General features: G+C 48.9%; 1 protein-coding gene across 3 annotated transcripts; it reads right to left on the bottom strand.

Annotated features, from left to right (window-relative positions):
- Positions 1-319: 319 nt before the first annotated feature.
- LOC122543597 (uncharacterized) lies at positions 320-3966 on the bottom strand. Of its 3 annotated transcripts, XM_043682421.2 has the most exons (3): positions 3887-3912; positions 2242-2436; positions 320-1731 (listed from the first exon to the last, which is right to left on the bottom strand). In XM_043682421.2, the coding sequence occupies exon 3, from the start codon at positions 1647-1649 to the stop codon at positions 369-371; it is 1281 nt and encodes a 426-aa protein (XP_043538356.1). In that variant the 5' UTR covers positions 1650-1731; positions 2242-2436; positions 3887-3912; the 3' UTR covers positions 320-368. The 3 variants fall into 3 exon arrangements, with proteins under 3 accessions (XP_043538356.1, XP_043538355.1, XP_087830962.1); XM_043682420.2 differs by lacking the exon at positions 2242-2436 and having other exon boundaries at positions 3887-3966; XM_087974836.1 differs by lacking the exons at positions 2242-2436; positions 3887-3912 and adding an exon at positions 3391-3535.
- Positions 3967-20078: the final 16112 nt, after the last annotated feature.

Here is a 20078-nt window from a genome sequence, read left to right as displayed (position 1 = left end):
ATGTAGGTCAGTCTAATCTTAGAGCAGGATAGAAGGCTGGCACAACATGGAGGGCAGAAGGGTCTGTACTGTGCTGTACTGAGCATACTGAAGGGGGAGTAGCTGGAAAAACCAGCGAGATGGAGAAAGGAGCAGCAGGATAGGGTGATGGGTGCTTGATGAAGAGAGAATGGAACGAGGCTCAAGTGGTGAAGAACTGTGTCCTCAGACCAATTGAGCCAAATGGCCTGTGCTGTCGCGTTCATGTGACACCGTGAGAGATTCAATGAAGGGAACCATCAGCTGAACAGGCTGCAACCCAAAGGAACAACACGGGAAATTCACCGAGTACTTTTTACTTCAGGCCAGCTACCATTCAGGGTCACATGCTAGGAAGCAGGGTGAACCCGCTGGTGCCTCAGCAAGTGGGAGGACCGAATGAAGCCCTTCCCGCACACGGAGCAAGTGAACGGTCTCTCGTCTGTGTGGACCCGTTGGTGTCTCAGCAGGTGGGACGAGTCCGTAAAACCCTTCCCGCACTCGGAGCAGGCGAACGGTCGCACTGCAGTGTGATAGCGCTGGTGTATCACCAGGCTGTTGGTGCTTTTAAAACACTTCCCGCAGGTCGAACAGGGGAACGGTCTCTCGTCGGTGTGGACCTGCTGGTGGGTCAGTAGTTTGGAGGACCGAATGAATCCCTTCCCGCACACAGAGCAGGTGAACGGCCTCTCGCCAGTGTGGATGCGCTGGTGGGTCAGCAGGTTGGAGGATTGGGTGAAGCCTTTCCCACACACCGAGCAGGTGAACGGCCTCTCCCCGGTGTGGACCCGCTGGTGGGTCAGGAGGGCGGACGACCGAGCGAACCCTTTTCCGCACACCGAGCAGGTAAACGGCTTCTCCCCGGTGTGGACCCGCTGGTGTGTTTCCAGGTTGGAAGCCTGGGCAAACTCCTTCCCGCAGTCCGGGCAGGCGAACGGCCTCTCCCCCGTGTGGACCCGCTGGTGGGTCAGCAGGTTGGAGGTGCGGGCAAACTTCCTGCCACACGCGGGGCAGGCGAACGGCCTCTCGCCAACTCCCTGCAGCTGATGTCTCCTCTGCTTCGGGTTGCGTTTATCAGAACTCTGAAACGCTCGTGCGTTGCTGTGAAACTGCTGGTGCCTCAGGAGGGAAGACGATCGAGTGAACTCTTTCCCGCAAGAGGAGCACTCGAGGAGCGGCTGAACGGAGTGGCTCTTCCAGTGCCTCTGCAGGTCAGATAGCTGAGTGAATCCCTTCCCACACACCGAGCAGGAGAAAGGCCTCTGCCCAGTCTGTCGGCATTGGTCTCGCTTTGCCTCCTGCGGGCTCTTGGAGCCCTTGGCACGGTCAGAACATTTCCACGGTGTCTTGTCGCAGTGAACCCACTTGTGTGCCTGTCGGTGGGAGGGATAGGACAAACCCTTCCCACATGCACAGTAGGTAAACCCACTCTCCTCAGCGGCAGGACGCTGACCATCTTCCAACACGGACAGTGTGCTGAATCCTGTCTCGCCGTCCCCACCTTCCCCTGGGTCCTCCTCGCTGTGACAGTGCACGTGTCTCTCCAGGTCAGGTGAAAGGATGATGCTGAGACCACACACGGTACAAGTGTGTGGTTTGTCCACCGGTCGGTCACTGCTTTCTCCTTCCATGTGCAAACACCGACAATATTGAGATCCCAGTGAAACTCGCTACTGGATCAGATCTTAAAGGGAGGCCTCGTATGTAAAACCCCTGTAAAATGAATGGAGAAGCAGAAAGATGGAACACAATTACTTTGCAGCCAATTTTCTCTCCGAAGAATAATAAAATGGCTTTCTATGAGCGCGTTGGCAGGAAGCGGAGAGTCTGCGGTGGGGGGAGGGGAAGATTAAGCACAGATAGAGGAGTGGAGATGGAAGCAGACCGTTGTGAAATTGGCCGTGATTATAAATGAAGACATTCATGATTTAGGAAGCAGATCATGTGACTGCTGCACTAGGGTCAAGGGGAGGGGATGGCGCATTGGTAATGACACTTGACTAATTATCTGAAACCCCAGGCTAATGCTCTGAGGACATGGACTCAAATCACTGACTGTGGAGTAGAAAGCCAAATGTACTGATAACACAAAGAATAATGGCTTTGAAAGCAATCGAAAGGTACATATGAGTTAGGACCGGACATTTAGCTCTTCAAGCCTGTTCTGCCATTCAATAATATTAATCCATGATCTCACCCATCCATCAACATCCATCCACTTACTTGTTTGTCAAGAATCTATGTAATTCTGCCTTACGATAGTTCAAAGTCTTCTTTACCATTACCATTTCCTCTTCCTATTTGTTTTAGATTGTCAACTCTTTATTTTGAAACAGTGATCCCTCGTTCTAGAATGTCCTTCAAGGGAAAACATCCTTTACAGAAGTAGCAGGAAAAGCTCAGTAGGTCTGACAGCATCTGTGAAGAGAAATCAGAGTTGACGTTTTGCATCCAGAGACCCTTCCTCAGAAAGGACCTGAAATGTTAACTTTGATTTCTCTTCATAGATGCTGCCAGACCTGCTGAGCTTTCCAGCGACTTCTGTCTTTGTTTCTGACCTACAGGATCTGCAGTTTTTTTGTCTTTTCACATCTACCCTGACAAGATTTGGAGCGGCTGGGGTGGATAAAGTTAAAAATCACACAACACCAGGTTATAGTCCAACAGGTTTTTTTTAAGATTAGCCCAACAAGTCCACACCGACCCTCTGAAGAGTAACCCACCCATACACATTTCCCTCTGACTGATGCACCTAACACTATGGACAATTTAGCATAGCCAATTCACCTGACCTGCACATCATTGGACTGTGGGAGGAAACAGGAGCACCCGGAGATACCCTCACAGACATGGGAAGAATGTGCAAACTCCACACAGACAGTCACCGAAGGTCAGAATTGAACCTGGGACTCTGGTGCTGTGAGGCAGCAGTGCTGACCACTAAGCCACCATATCGGAATAATTGCCACTATATTCCACTTTAGAAATAGAACTAGTCTGACTCAAGATAGGGATTCAGAGAGACTTAAATCTCACACCTTTAATGCATTGTCTGAGCTGTGTTGGCACCTTTTGTTATAAAACCTGAAGTTGTCTTGAAAATTTGACTTAAAAGAAGTTCTGGGATTTACATATTGAAGAACCGAAACTAGTAAAACCATTCTAAAAGATGAAGGACTTAATCTCAGTTTGTTCAATCTATCATTTCAGCTGCATGACACTGTAATCTTTTGCAATAAATGCTGTGTCTTATGATCCTGCTTCACAACCACTTGATGAAGAAGCAGCGCTTCGAAAGCTAGTGCCTCCAAATAAACCTATTGTTGTGTGATGTTTAACCCTGACTAGAGTCCTCATCAGTTTGACTCTTACCCATCTAAACCACAGCCCTAATCTATTCAATCGCAGAAACACCCGCCAATTCCAGTCTCGAGTAGGCTTCCAACGGCGTTTACATCCTTCCTTGAAGAAGGTGACCCGTGACCCACAATAGTAGGGCAGGCTCAAGGAAGCTGAACGGCCTTGCTGCTGTTCCTGGTGCTGGCTGGTCTGCAGCATCCCGGGGAGCTCAGCTGAGAAACTTCCCTTGCCGGTCGGGTGGTTGGTCAGCCACTGGCGGGAGATGGGCCCCCACAAGGGCGGCTGGGCCATCCCACAAAGCTCCGCGCGGCAGAAAGGACTCTATTTGTTCCATGGGGAGAGACGCGCATGCGCAGACTGGCCCCAGACACCCCCCCCCCACCCAGCCCAAGAAGAGCTGATAAGAGATCCTTGGCAGAAAGTGACCCTTCCGGGGGGGAGGGGTGTCAACATCGGAGAGAATAGGAGCGGGCGATACAATAAAAAATGAAAGAAAGAAAAGACGAACCGATCATCCGGAAGCTTTCCCTCCCGGTGGAACCAAACCGGAGCCGCCTCGGTTCCAGGGCCAAGCCACGTGACCTTCCCATCAAGGGGGCGGGACTGTCAGCTGATCAACATGTGTCCAGACCAATAGGCAGCTCCGATCTCCCTTGGCGGACCAATGGTCGTCCAACCAATCGGAGGGCCCATGTGCGGCCACCTCCTCCCACTCCTGGGAGTCTTTGAGGTGGAGCTGAGGCCATTCATCCCATCGATTTCGCTCTGCTATGCAACCACTGAACTGGTAGCCCTTGATGTTTTTTTCTGCCACTGCCCTGTCCCTTCATTCCCTTACTGACCCTGGACCATTCGCCTCGAGGTGGGTTGGTCGTGGGAAATGCAGGGTTACAGGGATAGGGGAGGGGAAATGGAGGTCTGTGTGGGATGCTCTTTGGAGTGTCAGTATGAAACCGTTGGGCCGAATGGCCTTTTCCCACAGTGTAGGGAACCTCTGATTCTATGATGAAGAGTCATCGCGACTCGAAACATTAGCTTGCTCTCTCTCTCTCCATGGATGCATGTCTGACCCGGTGTGATCTTCAGCTTTTTAAAATTGTTTTCACAAGACAGATCGTCCGTGTGAGAATCTGATAACAACTTCCCAGATCGGGCTGTGGTTACCACCCGGCCAAGGATGGACAAGACATTCGCCGTCGTTGTGGAAATTTGGGAGGTGCTGAAAATGTGTTGCTGGAGAAGCGCAGCAGGTCAGGCAGCATCCAGGGAACAGGGGAAACGACGTTTCGGGCATAAGCCCTTCTTCAGGAATCTCACTTTCTCCTCAAATATTTGGGAGGTGCACCATAGCCCCATCTCCTGAATGCTGCCCAGACCTTTGGGAAAGAAATAGACCATTTAAACCCTTATCTGTTGGAACAGACTCTGGGAGACTGCCTGAAAAACCTCTTCCTGAGTGGGGGAGAACAATCACACCATCTGTCCTCTACAGTGCTCTTGTGAAGTCCCAAAGAGACATTTTGTGTTCTTGTGAATTTGATGATCTGCTATCCAGAACATGGGTCACAGAATCCCTAATGTGCAAGTACAAGCTATTTGACCCATCAATTCTGCACCGACCCTCCAAAGGGCATCCTACCCAGGTCCACTTCATTCCATAACCCACATTTCCTATGGCTAACCCATCTAACCTGCACATCCCTGGATACAATGGGCAGTTTAGCATGTCCAATCCACCAAGACAGCACATCTTCAGACTCTGGAAGGAATCCAGAGGAAACCCAAGCAAACACAGAGAGAAGATGGGTATGCTTTTGTTTGTAAGTTCAAAGCCTGGGACATGGTATTATCTAGCTAAATAAATAAGTAACTATTTGACTAATTCGATGAATAAGGGTAGACCCTGGGTAAAAGACCCTTGTCATTCACCTTATCTATGTCCCTTATGATTTTATAAAGCTCATTAAGGTCACCCTTTAACCTCCTGTGCTCCAGTGGAAAAAAAAATCCAAGCCTTTCCAGTCTCAAACCTCCATTCTCGGCAAAATTCTGGTAAATCTTTTCTGACCCCTGTCCAGTTTAATGATATCATTCCTACAAATGAACGATCAGAACTGGATACAGTACTCCAAAAGAGGCCTCACCCATGTTCTATGCAAGCTCAACAAAGTGTCCCAACACCTGTACTCAAAAGTCTGAGCAATGAGGACAAGGAGACTAAACACCTTAATCACCCCATCTACCTGTGATGCAAACTTCAAAGATATATGTACCTGAAGCCTGAGGTCTCTCTGTTCTAAAACACTACTTATGCCTCTATCATAGGTAGGGCCTACTTTAGGGCCCTATCAGTCCTTGTCTTCCAAATTCATAACCTCCACCATGAAAAGGAGATGGCCAGCTGATACATGGGAACACTATCACCTGCAAACTCCCATTCAACCCACACACCGTCCTCACTCAGATTTCTTCACTGTTGCTGGGCCAAAGTCTTTAAATCCCCTCCCCAATGCCATTGTCTATCAATGTACACCAAATGGACTACAGCATTTCAATAAGGCAGCTCACTATCACCTTCTCCTGGGAAATTATGAATGGCCACAAATGCAGTAACCCACAGAGGTATTAGGGTTACAGTTTCAGGATTTTAACCCCACCACTATGAAGGAACGGTGATATAATTCCAAATCAGCATGGTCAGTGGCAGAGAGTGGAACTTGCAGGTTGTGGTGTTCCTCAGTAGCTGTTGCTCCCTGTTTTTCAGAGTGGTGGAGTTTGTAACAACTGCTCTTGAAGAAGTCACGGAGGAAGTCAATGTTTCAGGTGTTGGATTGTATATCAATGAAGTACAGCTGCTTCATCCTGGATGATGTTGACCCTCCCCAGTGCTACTGGAGCTGAATCCATCCAAGCAGGTGTAGAGTATTCCCCCATCACACTCCAGGTTCGGGACTTGTATATTGTAGAAAAGTTTGGAGAGTCAAGATACGAGTCACTAATTGCAGTGTTCTTGTCCTACGAATTCTGGTGTAGCCACAATTTTTATGTATCTGCCCTTTACAGTTACCCTTTGCAGATCAGCAACTCTTCATTAGAACAGATAACACTGAAAAAGTGGGATTTATGCTGAAGATGAGATGGGGTTAGTGGAAGGGAGAGGTAAGCCGGTCAGTGAACATGTAGACCAGAGAGAGAAAGAGAGAGATATGAAAGGGGCAGGCAAACAAGGGGATTATTGACAATAGGCCAAGACAGAAGGGAGCTGAATAAGTGATAATGAGAGCTGAGAGCAGGAAAGAATGGGTTGGCTGTACTGAAAACAACCCGTGTCATGACAGGACCAGGGGGTGGAGATGGGTAGAAAGCATGGAAGGACAAAATCAGACTCTAAAGTTATTCAACTCCATGTTGAGTCCAAGTAGAAAATGACTTGTTGTTTGTTGAGCTGGCACTAAGGGTCACTGGAACACTGCAGCAGGCCTGTGACAGAAATGTTGGTGTGGGAACATGGCATGTAACTGGAGCTCCACCTTTTTTGTCCTGATTGGTAAAAGCTACCAATCCTCAGGTTGCTGCTTTTTCTGGTCATTTTATATGATTCCTCTTTGGATCTAATACTGACCCTCATTTCTTGTGGAAGCTATGGCTGAGCTGTCTTTTCTCTATTATTTTTGTACCAGACAGGAATGAATGATTATTGTAATTCATGCACAAGTTGTTTAAATATTTATCATTAATTCTCCACTATCAAATTTTTCAGTAAAGTTCTTCAATCTGTTCTTGCCAGTTTGCAATTTATACCCTTGTATTTCCCTTCAATATAGAATCAGGACCATAGTTTCAGATTCGACTACTTTACTTTCCACATTAATGAAAAATTGTATTATGGTTCTCTTCCCCAAGGGATCCCGTGCAACAAGCTTATTAATTATTTCTTTTTTTTAAGTGCAAAGGAGGTCGAGAGTAAGAACAGGGATATTTTGCAATGACTGTACAGGGCATTGGTGAGACCACACCTGGAGAACTGTGCACAGTTTGATCTCATCTAGGGAGGGATGGACTTGCAGTTGGAGCAGGGCAGGGAAGGTTCACTCAGCTGATTTCTGTGATGAAGGTAGTTTAGTTCTGAGGAAAGGTTGAGCAGGTTGGGTATTGAAGTTGAGAAGAATGAGTGGTGATCTTCACGAAACCAATAAGATTCTGAGGGGGTTTGGCAGTATCGACTGATGGTCAGAAGATGTTTGACTGTCCTAGGGGATCACAGCTTAAAACTGAAGTGTTTGTTCGTTTAAGTTGAAGATAACGATGAATTTCATCATGCAGTGAGATGACGAGTCTGTGGAATTCTCTCTCCCAGAAAGCAGTGAAGGTTGGGCCACTGAACATATTCAAGGCTGATTGAGGGAGTTGAGAGTTATGCCCGACAGAAAGGAAAGCAATGCTGAGCCCACAACCAGGTCAACCACGACCTTATTGAAAAGTGGAGCTGGCTCAAGGAGGCAAATGTCCTTCTCCTGCTCTTATTTCCAATGATCTTTTAATTTAAATAATCACTGTAGAAGGAGCACTGGAATACCTGCCATTTAAATGAGTGGATTCCTGGTTATGGAACACAATAATGTTGTATGTGTATAGAATCATGTAATGTTACAATACGGAGGTCATTCAGCACGGTGCAGAAAGAGCTACCCAGCTGGTCCCATTCTCCAGCCCTACTCCTGCACCTCTCTAAATTCATCACTTTTAAGTATATATCCAAGTCTCTTTTAAAACATCCTGAAAGAGAATAAGGAGAGAGTAAAAAGGGAAAACCCAAGGAAAGTAGCAGAATACTACAGAAAGTAGCAGAATAGAAAATAAACTTGTGCAAGCAGTAGGTGGTAGTGCTGAGTGAAATACATCCATATAAGGAAATAGTTAGTGCATGCTTTGACAATCTCACAGCAGTGGCAGAGAAAGGGAACAATCTAACTGAAGGAGTAGCTGTTACTTGTGTTGGGCAAGATGGCCATGCTATATTGATCCCTAGACCATGGGTTATTGGCATCACACAGTACATCAGTTAGGAACAGGAATACAGGACGTGGAGGACAAATGGGGAAAACAGATTAGCCGTGCAAAGAAAGAAGGGAATCGGAAGGTCTGGTGAAAACGTGAAAACCACAATTGGGAACTGACAAGAAATTGATTGATGTGGTGCTTAATTTATACTGACGTTGCATGTAACAGCCTCAGATCCCTCAGCCTTTCCTCAGAAGACCTTCCCTCCATAACAGGAAACATCATGGTAAATCTCCTCTGCACCCTTTCCTCGGCTTCCACATCCTTCCTGTAATGCGGTGACCAGAATTGTACGCAATACTCCAAGTGCGGCCGCACCAGAGATTTGTACAGCTGCACCATTGCTCTGATAAGTGTAACACCAGTGACCCTCAAGAAACCTGACACCCATCCAGGACTCAGCAAAACACTTGGTTGACACCACATTGCAGCTCCGTCAATGATGTACAGTAGCAGCAGTGTGTACCCAACTACAAGATGCACTGCAGAAATTTGTCAAATGTTCCTGACACAGCACATTCCACAATCTGTTAAGAGCCTGCTGAACAGTTTTTCAAAAGCTGGTATTGCAATTAAAGATGCAGGTGTATTGGTGGTTGGGGTTTGCCTTCTACCTGACCTGTAAGGAATGTCTGGCAAAATGTAACCACATCATTATGAAATAAAAATGTTTCGTTATTTTAGTTTGCATCTTCACTGGTTATTGGAATTTTGAGTCACGTGTAAAATATTGTTCCAATACTCACACTGAATGACCACCCAGTGAATGACTGCCCATTCCTTACTGGCTACTATGTGAGATGGTTTCCATTTCCTCAAGGTACTTTTTGTTTAAGTCATGACATTCAGACATTGATTTTGATCCAGTTTTGGTGTGGCCTGTTTGATTCAGGTCTCTCAGTTAGGATCTGCCATTTTGTTGCATTTCAAGAAGGTGGTCTAAATATGTCAGCCTCATTCTCTTTACCTTTGACCCTATTGTATAAGTTTTCAAAAATTGCAGCTTGGAATATCATTTCCATGACATCTCCCATTTCATTGACTCCTCTTTCTCTCTAAATCTAAGAGACTGAGATCTAATCACAACACAGTCAGAAAACAGCCCAGAATGTTGCTGTTACTTTTTCTGGTTACTGCACCACCCTCAATGAGACCAATATTTTTGAACCAGACAGGTCGTAGACTAGGATAAAATCAATTCCTCCTCTTCACTGTTGGTACACTATTCCAATTCCAACGTCTCAACATTTGCTCAGTCATTCTTCAATCCAGCTCTCCATTATGGGACCAGTGTATACCTCCAACTTATATTTCCCTTTCACTGATTCCTCTGGAAATCCACTCACATCATCATCATCCAGCATTGCTGACTGATTAGTTCCAGTCTCTCTCAAAAATCTTCAAACTTAAAAATCACACAACACCAGGCTATAGTCCAACAGGATTAATTGGAAGCAACTTGACACTGACATTTTTTACAAACCCACCGACTCCCACAGCTACCTGGATTACACCTCTTCCCACCCAACCTCTTGCAAAAATGCCATCCCGTATCCCCAATTCATCCGCCTCCGCAGGATCTGCTCCCAGGAGGACCAGTTCCACCACAGAACACACCAGATGGCCTCCTTCTTTAGAAACCGCAATTTCCCTTCCCACGTGGTTAAAGATGCCCTCCAACGCATCTCGTCCACATCCCGCACCTCCGCCCTCAGACCCCACCCCTCCAACCGTAACAAGGACAGAACGCCCCTGGTACTCACCTTCCATCCTACCAACCTTCGCATAAACCAAATCATCCGCTGACATTTCCGCCACCTCCAAACAGACCCCACCACCAGGGATATATTTCCCTCCCCACCCCTTTCTGCCTTCCGCAAAGACTGTTCCCTCCGTTACTACCTGGTCAGGTCCACGCCCCCCTACAACCCACCCTCCCATCCTGGCACTTTCCCCTGCCACCGCAGGAACTGTAAAACCTGTGCCCACACCTCCTCCCTCACCTCCATCCAAGGCCCTAAAGGAGCCTTCCACATCCATCAAAGTTTTACTTGCACATCCGCTAATATCATTTATTGTATCCGTGGCTCCCGATGTGGTCTCCTCTACATTGGGGAGATTGGGCGTCTCCTAGCAGAGCGCTTTAGGGAACATCTCCGGGACACCCGCACCAATCAACCACACCGCCCCGTGGCCCAACATTTCAACTCCCCCTCCCACTCTGCCGAGGACATGGAGGTCCTGGGCCTCCTTCACCGCCGCTCCCTCACCGCCTGGAGGAAGAACGCCTCATCTTCCGCCTCGGAACACTTCAACCCCAGGGCATCAATGTGGACTTCAACAGCTTCCTCATTTCCCCTTTCCCCACCTCATCTTAGTTCCAAACCTCCAGCTCAGCACTGTCCCCATGACTTGTCCGGACTTGTCCTACCTGCCTATCTCCTTTTCCACCTATCCACTCCACCCTCTCCTCCCTGACCTATCACCTTCATCCCCCTCCCCCACTCACCCATTGTACTCTACGCTACTCTCTCCCCACCCCCACCCTCCTCTAGCTTATCTCTCCACGCTTCAGGCTCTCTGCCTTTATTCCTGATGAAGGGCTTTTGCCCGAAACGTCGATTTCGCTGCTCCTCGGATGCTGCCTGAACTGCTGTGCTCTTCCAGCACCACTGATCCAGAATCTGGTTTCCACCATCTGCAGTCATTGTTTTTACCTAATTGGAAACAACACCAACTTTCGGAGCGACGCTCCTTCGTCAGGTGATAGTGGAGAGCTCGATCGTAACACAGAATTTATCGCAAAGAATTGATAGTTGTGTGATTTTTTTTAACATTGTCCACCCCAGTCCAACACCGGCATCTCCAAATGGTCAAGAATCTTCATTCGTTTTACACCCTTGTTCTCCCCCTGACTTAATCCAGGATTTTAAACTGGACTGAACTACAATATCTGGCTTTGGGGGTTATTGAGTTCACTCGATGAGAGCAACTTGTGCATTTCTTCATCTTCATCTTCATCTTCATCTTCAGCGCCACCGGCACGAACCCGCCAATCACAGCCTCGCTTTGCCGCTCGCGCTCCGGCCGTTGAGATTTAAATACCCAATCTCCCGCGCCACGCGGCCGCCCCTCCCCCGAGAGCGGAGCGGCCCCGCCAATCACAGCCTCGCTTTGCTGCTCGCGCTCCGGCCGTTGAGATTTAAACACCCAATCCCTCGCGCCACGCGGCCGCCCCTCCCCCGAGAGCGGAGGAGTGTCCGCCAATCACAGCCTCGCTTTGCCGCTCGCGCTCCGGCCGTTGGGATTTCAACACCCAATCTCCCGCGCCACGCGGCCGCCCCTCCCCCGAGAGCGGAGCGGCCCCGCCAATCACAGCCTCGCTTTGCTGCTCGCGCTCCGGCCGTTGGCGGTTTGAAAAGGTCCGAGCTCGCGCGGGCTGAGGGTGACGCTGCGCGATCTTTCCGTCTCCTGCCGTCAGTCTGCGGAGGGAGGGAGGGCTCAGAGGGAGGTCACTCACCCATACCACACAGGGACAAGGGGGTAAAAAAAAACACACAGGGGAATGAATTTGGGGGTGGGCTGGGGCATGCCATCGTCATTCCTGGTCAAAACTAACAGTAAAACCCCCCACAGAGCTGGAGGGAAAGACCCCTTTGGGGCACTGTCTGCAGGACCTCTGGCTGACGACGTCGCGCTGCTTGGCATCTTCTCCCAATTTCTGCCAACACTGTGCATGTGGTGCCCAGGTAACCATCGATCCCACCGGATTGTCCAGCACACACACAAATACTGCTGTTGAAGTTAGTACCTACTGTGACCATCGATAATTGATGAAGTTTATAATCTACTATTGTTGTTTCAGACCTCGGGTTCTAAGGTGTACGAGTGATGAATCGTTTTAAATTTGATCTGTATTTCTACGTGGTTTTAGTTACATTTTCCATTTGTTCTGTGAACGCTGCATGGATCCCTGGAGTTTGTTTACTAGTTTGTGTAGTGCAACGGTTTAATCCTGAGGTGAACAGTTCAGTACATCAGGAAACAAAGTGATCGATATGGACTTGAAGTGATAACTTTATTTCTGTCTCCCCAGATGCTACCAGACCTGCTGAGTTTCTTCAATATTTTCTGCATTTAATCCAGGACGTTAGTTTGGGATTCTGGAATACTAATCCTGTGGCATTACCATAACACCACAACCTCACCTTGCTTGACTGCTGACCAACAACTGTGCAAAGACACCATGGGTTTACAGTTTTAGACCTGGGAGCCCTAACCTCTCGCAGTAGTAAAGCTGGAGGGATAGATGTATGACAGATGGATCCTCCAGCATTCATTCTCATAGTCTCTTTGGCGTGTTGCGCACTGTTCCAAATCCTGAACAGCTCATTGACCTCATTGCTGTTTCCAATCACCTCAATGTACCTGGTAAAAAATCTCATAGGGTCATAGAGATGTACAGCCACGGAAACAGACCCTTCGTTCTGACTTGTCCATGCTGACCAGATATCCTAACTTAATCTCATCCCATTTGCCAGCACTTGGCCCATATCCCTCTAAACCCTTCCTAGTCACATACCATCCAGATGCCTTTTAAAAGCTGTAATTGTACCAGCCTCCACCACTTCTTTGGCAGCTCATTCCATGCACGCACCACCCTCTGTGAAAACGTTGTCCGGTCGGTCCCTTTTATATCATTCCCCTCTCACCCAAAATCTATGCCCTCTAGTTCTGGACTCCCCCACCCCAGGGAAAATATCTTGTCCATTTTTCCTATCCATGCCGCTCATGATTTTATAAATCTCTATAAGGTCAACCCTTGGCCTCTGATGCTCCAGGGAAAACAGCCTCAACCCATTCAGCCTCTCCCTGTAGCTCAAACCCTCCAACCCTGGCAACATCCTTGTAAATCTTTTCTCCACCCTTTCAAGATCCACAACATCTTTCTGAGATCAGAATTGCACCCAATGTTCCAAAAGTGGCCGAAACAATGTCCTGTGCAACCGCAACATGACCTCCCAACTCCGATATTCAATGCTCTAACCAATATAGGAAAGCATACCAAATGCCTTCTTCACTATCCTATCCACGTTTTCAAGGAACTATGAAGCTGCACTCTAAGATCTCCTTTTTCAGCAGCACTCCCCTTGACCTTATCATTAGGTGTATCAGTCCTGCTCTGATTTGCTTTTCCAAAATGCAGCACCTCGCATTTATCTAAGTTAAACTCCATCTCCTCAACCCATTGGCCCATCTGATCAAGAGCCCATTGTACTCTGAGGTGACCTTCTTCACTGTCCATTGCACCTTCAATTTTGGTGTCATCTGCAAACTTAGTATCTACAACTCCGATGATCATATCTACATCATTTACATAAACGACAAAACGCAGTGGACCCAGCACTGATTCTTGCGCACACCACTGGTCACAGGCCTCCAGTCTGGAAAGCAAACCTCCACCACCACCCTCTGTCTTCTACCTTTGAGTCAGTTCTGCTTCCAAATGGCTAGTTCTCCCTATAGTCCATGAGATCTAACCTTGCTTATCAGTCTCCCATGAGGAACCTTGTTGGATGCCTTACTGAAATCCATATAGATCACGTATACCACTTTACCCTCACCAATCCTCTTTGTTACTTCTTCAAGAAACTCAATCAGATTTGTGAGACATGATTTCCCATGCACAAAGCCTTGCTGACTATCCCTAATCATGCCTTGCCTTTCCAAATACATGTAAATTCTGTCCCTCAGGATTCCCTCCAACAGCTTTCCCACCACTGATGTCAAGCTCACCAGTCTATAGTTCCCCAGCTTTTCTTACCACCTTTCTTAAATAATGGCACCATGTTAGCCAACCTGCATTCTTTCGGCATTGACGTGAGCGATATCGTGTTGGACAGATGAATGGTCACAATGTGGTTTTATTGCAATGACAGTGAATACAGTGGTTCCACAGTGAAGATTAAAAGCGATGTCCCATTACCCTTGTCCTAGAAGGCTTTCAGACATTCCAACTATCCTGAGATGTTTTTGAACATTGTTTTTCTCTGGTGGGCAATCCCTATAGGCAGAGGATATTTGCAGAATGAAATTGATTGCATTTGAATAAAGAAGACTCAGTTCAGTGGCATGAATTCTTCCGTCTTCTTCACAGGGATGTGAACCCCTTGGCTTGGAATTTGGGTTATTTCTGGTAATTCTGGATTGTCAAGCCTTTTTTGTATTGGCATTAGGTGTGAATTGGAGGGAACATTGACCAGTCAGAGAAGAACTTAAATGTTTTTGAAAGATTAGGTTGAAGACGCAGGGAGGTGGGGGTATATTCAAAATAAAGTAAAAAAGGATTCAGCTCAGGTCAGATGGGTATCACAGTTGATCATAGCCGAATGATCAAGTTGCTGCTGTCCATTTAGTCATGCTGCACTCACAGTATAGATAAGGTGGGAGCTCCAGGTCCTTGACCTCACAACACTGAAAGAGTGGCAGTATAGTTCCCAATCAGAGTGATGTGCTCCTTGGAGGGGAATATTTTAGTACACATGGCGTTTGTTAAGAAGATTTTGCTGGAGTGCTGCGGGTTCGAAGCAGCGGACGTGTACTGCCTGCAGGATTTCCCTGGGGCAGGCCATTTTGACGTGACCTTCAGGAGTGTGAAGAATTGTGAGCAGCTCCTGAAGGTCTTCAAGGAGAAGGAAGGGGAACCTCTGTTCTCCATCTTGTCAGCAGTCCCGTTGTGTGTGCTTCCTGTGCAGAGGAGTCGAGTTGTTACAATCCATATGTACAACCCCCACGTCCCAGCAGCAGATGTCCTCACCTCCATGAGAAGATACGTCCAGGTCAAGGGAGAAAGCACCGATGTGGTCAATCCTTTCGGGATCTGGACCAGCAAATGACAGGTCAGGGTAACCCTGAGGGTCGATGCCAGTGGGAACATCTTCCACCCACACTCCAGCTTTGCCATCGGAGGAAGCAGAGGTTACCTGACATACGCAGGGCAGCTGAAAGTGTGTCGAACCTGCAGGAGGTCAGGTCACATGGTCGTGGATTGTAAGGTGACCGTCTGTCGAAACTGCAAGCAGGAAGGCCACCCGACCAAGGAATATAAAGAGGCCAAGAACTGTAATCTGTTCGGAGAAGCGGACCACATGTACAAGGCCTGCCCAAGACGAGGGGCAGCCACTTATGCACAGATGACCGGAGGTGGCAACATGAGCCGTGGACCGCATCAGACCAGCAAGGTACCACAAAACAGCTTGGGAACGGTGTCTTGGGGCACCCAGAAGGAAGGGCAGGCTGGAATGGATCAGACGGCAGACAGCGGGGAGGTGCAGCAGCCGATCCAAGCTCCTTCACAACAGACGGAGGTGGCAGAGGATTAGATTACTGTCAAAAGCAGGAAGAGGAAACCTCGCAGAGGGATTGAATTCAAGAGTCGTGAGGTGATGTTGCAGCTCTACAGGACCGTGGTAAGGCCACATTTGGAGTATTGTGTGCAGTTCTGGTCACCTCACTTTAGGAAAGATGTGGAAGCTTTGGAGGAGATTTACCAGGATGTTGCCTGGAATGGAGAATAGGTCGTACGAGGATAGGTTGAGAGTGATAGGCTTTTCTCATTGGAATGGCGAAGGATGAGGGGTGACTTGATAGAGGTTTATAAGATGATCAGGGGAATAGATAGAGTAGACAGTCAGAGACTTTTTCCCCGGCTACAACAGAGTGTTACAAGGGGACATAAATTTAAGGTGAAGGGTGGAAGGTATAGGGGGGATGTCAGGGGTAGGTTCTTTAGCCAGAGAGTGGTGGGGGCATGGAATGCGCTGCCTGTGAGAGTGACAGAGTCAGAATCATTGGTGACCTTTAAGCGGCAATTGGATAGGTACATGAATAGGTGCTTAAGCTAGGACAAATGTTCGGCACAACATCGTGGGCCGAAGGGCCTGTTCTGTGCTGTATTGTTCTATGTTCTCGCCAAGCCCCCAAAGCCACCCAGCAAAGGGGGAAGCGACACCTACATGACGAGGATACAGGATAAAGAGGACGGGTGCAAGGGGGGTCGGCACCAGAGGAAGAGTCAGAGCGCCATGGGAAAAACGGAGGGCAGCACCGCCCAAACAGGGAAAGATGATCCCTCTGAGGGGATGGGTAAAGACCACCCCCTACTCGGTGAGAACCAAGAGGTATCCACTGACCCACAGCTCCAGGTAACTGGGAGCAACAGTCCTATGACAGCCCCGCTGTCGTAAAGAGAACTGGGCTGTGCAGACCCTGGGCCCGTCCCGAAGGCACCAGAGCGGGGAAATGGCCCCAGCGTGGAGCCGGACAGCTACCTCAGCCCTGGGAGGGTCCAGCAGTTTGCCGTCACCACGGGGATGCACACACTACCCCAGAGAGGCAAGACCAGCAGCAAATGTACACTGGTAACCTCGTAAACTGTTAAAATGGGGATAAGAATTGCCAGCATCAATATGCATAGCATCAAATCGGCTACGTGATGTGTTTCTACGATGGCCTTCCAGGCCAACGTTAAAGCCGATGTCCTGTTTCTGCAGGAGTGTGGGATACCACACCTCAGTAGCTACAGGAGATGGTCGAGCTTGTGGGCCCATGGGCCATCAGTTTGGTCGTGGATACCCTCCGGCCTGGGTATCCTGTTGCGAGGAGGCAACTTCACCATCTCCGAGGTTAAGGAGGTGGTGGGCGGGTGCCTCCTCATCACCGACGTCATGTGCAGGAATGCTCCCCTGACACTGATTAATGTGTACGCCCCAGTGGGTAAGAGTGAACGATTGGCCGTCCTGCAGCAGCTTCCACTGTTCCCGGCTCCATCCAGGCCAGTCATTCTGGCTGGAGACTCCAACTGTATCATTGATGCAGATGGATAATCTGGCGGGGGGACAGTAAACTGGTTGCCACGTTCAGAGCCCTGATGGACACGGTAAAAGATGCCAACCTGCACGACGTCTTCAGCACCCCTGCAGGTGCAGCGCAGCATAGATACACCTGGTCACGGGCAGACGGGTCTATCCGCTCAAGGATAGATTACCTGTTTGTGTCTCGAACGCTCTCAGTCAGATCCACCAACGTCAAGCCGGTGTTCTTCTCTGACCACTGCCTCCTTTTGGCTGACTGTCACCTACAGGACGAGCAGCAGGCTGGTAAGGGAACGTGCAAGCTGAACACAAAGCTGTTGACCCCGGGAGACATTGAGGAGCTCAAGAGGGACTACGCAGGTTGGAGAACCGTGAAGCCCCTCTTTGAGTCCCCAGCGGACTGGTGGGAAACAGTAAAAGGGAACATCAAAAGGTTCTTCATCCTCAAAGGTGTTCAGGAGGCGAGAGAGACGCGGGGAAAACTGTCCCAGCTCCAGGAAAGTATGCAGAGCCTGCTCCTGCTGCAGGCGATGGGGGTCGATGTCACGGAGGATCTCAAGGAGGTGAAGGGCCAGCAAGCCTCGCTCTTTGCCTGTAGGCCTCCAAGATGATCTTCCGGTCCAGGGTCCGCTCGGTGGAGCAGGATGAGACGTGCTCATGTTTCTTCTTCCAGAAGGAGCACAAAGTGAGCTCAGTACTCAGCAGCCTGAAGGAAGAAGATGGCTCGGTAATGTCATCTCAGGCTGATGTCATGAGAATCAACAAATCCTTCTATGCCAGTCTGTATAACACGAAGCCAACCGACAGCGCAGCCTCTCAGTCATTCCTGTCCTCTACAACAGAGGTCTTAGATGACAGAACACGGGAGAAGCTGGACCAGCCGTTATCTCTGGACGAGCTGACCAAGGCCCTCGAGTCCTTCGAAAAGAATAAAACTCCTGGAAGCGACAGCTTACCGGTCGAGCTCTATTCTGCTCTGTGGGACTTGATTGGCCAGGACCTGCTGGAGGTATATGTCAGTATGCTTCGGGCAGGTACCATGAGTGAATCCATGAGAAAAAGCATCATTACCCTCATCTTCAAGCGGAAGTGGGAGAGGGAGGAACTCAGAAATTGGAGACCAATCTCACTATTGAATGGGGATTACAAAATTCTGTCAAAGGTTATCACCAACTGGGTCAGGTCTGCTCTGGGGTCGGGGATTCACCCTGACCAAAGCTGTGCTCTACCGGGCAGGAAGATCGCTGAGACTCTCGTACTCCTCAGGGATATGATCGCCTACGTGCAGGACAGAGGGTTGGACATCTGCCTCATCAGCCTGGACCAGGAGAAAGCATTTGTCAGAATATCACACACGTATATGAGAGATGTTCTCTACAAAATGGGCTTTGGGGAGGGAATCTGCAATTGGATCAGACTGCTGTACACCAACATTGTCAGTGCAGTCTCAATCAATGGGTGGGAATCAGATAGATTCCCAGTTAGATCTGGAGTCAGGCAGGGCTGCCCTCTCTCTCCTGCCTTGTTTATGTGCTGCATAGAGCTGTTTGCAGAGTCCATCAGGAAGGATGCGAGCCTGAGAGGTGTGACTATTCCTGGCAGCAGGAGCCTGCAGGTTAAGGCCTCCCTGTATATGGATGACGTCGCCGTTTTCTGCTCAGATCCGCTGTCCGTGCACAGACTCATGTGCATAAGTGACCAGTTCGAACGGGCCTCGGGGGCCAAGGTAAACCGAGGCAAGAGCGAGGCCATGCTCTTCAGGAACTGGGCCGACCAATCCTCGTCCCCTTCACTGTCAGGACCGACCACCTGAAGGTGCTGAGTATTTGGTTCGGTGGGTCTGGGGCGTGCGCCAAGTCTTGGGAGGAGCGTATCAGCAAATTGAGGCAGAAACTGGGCAGATGGAAGCTACGGTCGCTCTCCATCGCGGGAAAAAAACCTGGTCATCAGGTGTGAGGCACTGTCATTGCTGTCATGCCTATTCCCAGAACCTGTGCCGCTGCAGTCTTTCACACAGATCTTTATACATTGAGTCCCTTCGGACCTGGGCCATCTTTCAATTTATATGGAGATCAAAGATGGACCGGGTCCAAAGGGACTCGATGTATAAAGATCTGGGCAAAGGGGGAAAAAATACACCCAATGCCACCCTCACCCTGATGGCCACCTTTGTGTGTGGCTGCATCAAGCTGTGCGTGGATGTGCCTATGCAGAAGAAGTCTGGAGAGGAATGCAGTGGTGTTTGTCAAGGTTCGTCCCGAGCATGTATGGCATGAACAATTGTACAGATCACCAAAATATTTTATGAATAAAGTATATTTTTGAAATTTAAAGAAAGGGAATATGCAGGTGATATTGGACCGTTCCGTACCACCTGTCCTTCATGGAGAAATTTATGAAGAAAAATACCTTTGACCACAAGTCCATCAGGAGGTGGTCAGCACGTAGTGTCCTTGAGACCCTTCAGGAAAAGGAGAGGGCGGATCCTATCGAGCGGTTCCCTGAGCAGACTATCAAAGTCATTTGGCAGAATGCCTCATCGCCAGAACTTTCCAACAAGCACCGAGACATGGCTTGGCTGGCTGTGAGAAGGGCTCTGCCTGTGAGATCCTTTATGCACGCCTGGACGTTCTGCTGCACCGCACGCTGCCCTCGAAGCGGCTGCAGTGGGGACAAGACTGTCACACCTCCTTCTGGAATGTGCCTATGCAGAAGAAGTTTGGAGAGGAATGCAGTGGTGTTTATCGATGTTCGTCCCGAGCAGTG

The sequence above is a fragment of the Chiloscyllium plagiosum genome, unplaced genomic scaffold (assembly GCF_037043375.1).
Source record: "Chiloscyllium plagiosum isolate Xiang-an unplaced genomic scaffold, Cpla_swu_hap1 HiC_scaffold_27, whole genome shotgun sequence".
In the NCBI taxonomy this organism is placed as follows: Eukaryota; Metazoa; Chordata; class Chondrichthyes; order Orectolobiformes; family Hemiscylliidae; genus Chiloscyllium; species Chiloscyllium plagiosum.
Note: the sequence above shows the minus strand (reverse complement) of the source record. Positions and strands in the feature narration are given on the sequence as shown.

Bases quoted from the DNA above. Each gene is read 5' to 3' on its own strand.
- LOC122543597 (XM_043682420.2), bottom strand. From the start codon at position 1,649: ATGGAAGGAGAAAGCAGTGACCGACCGGTGGACAAACCACACACTTGT.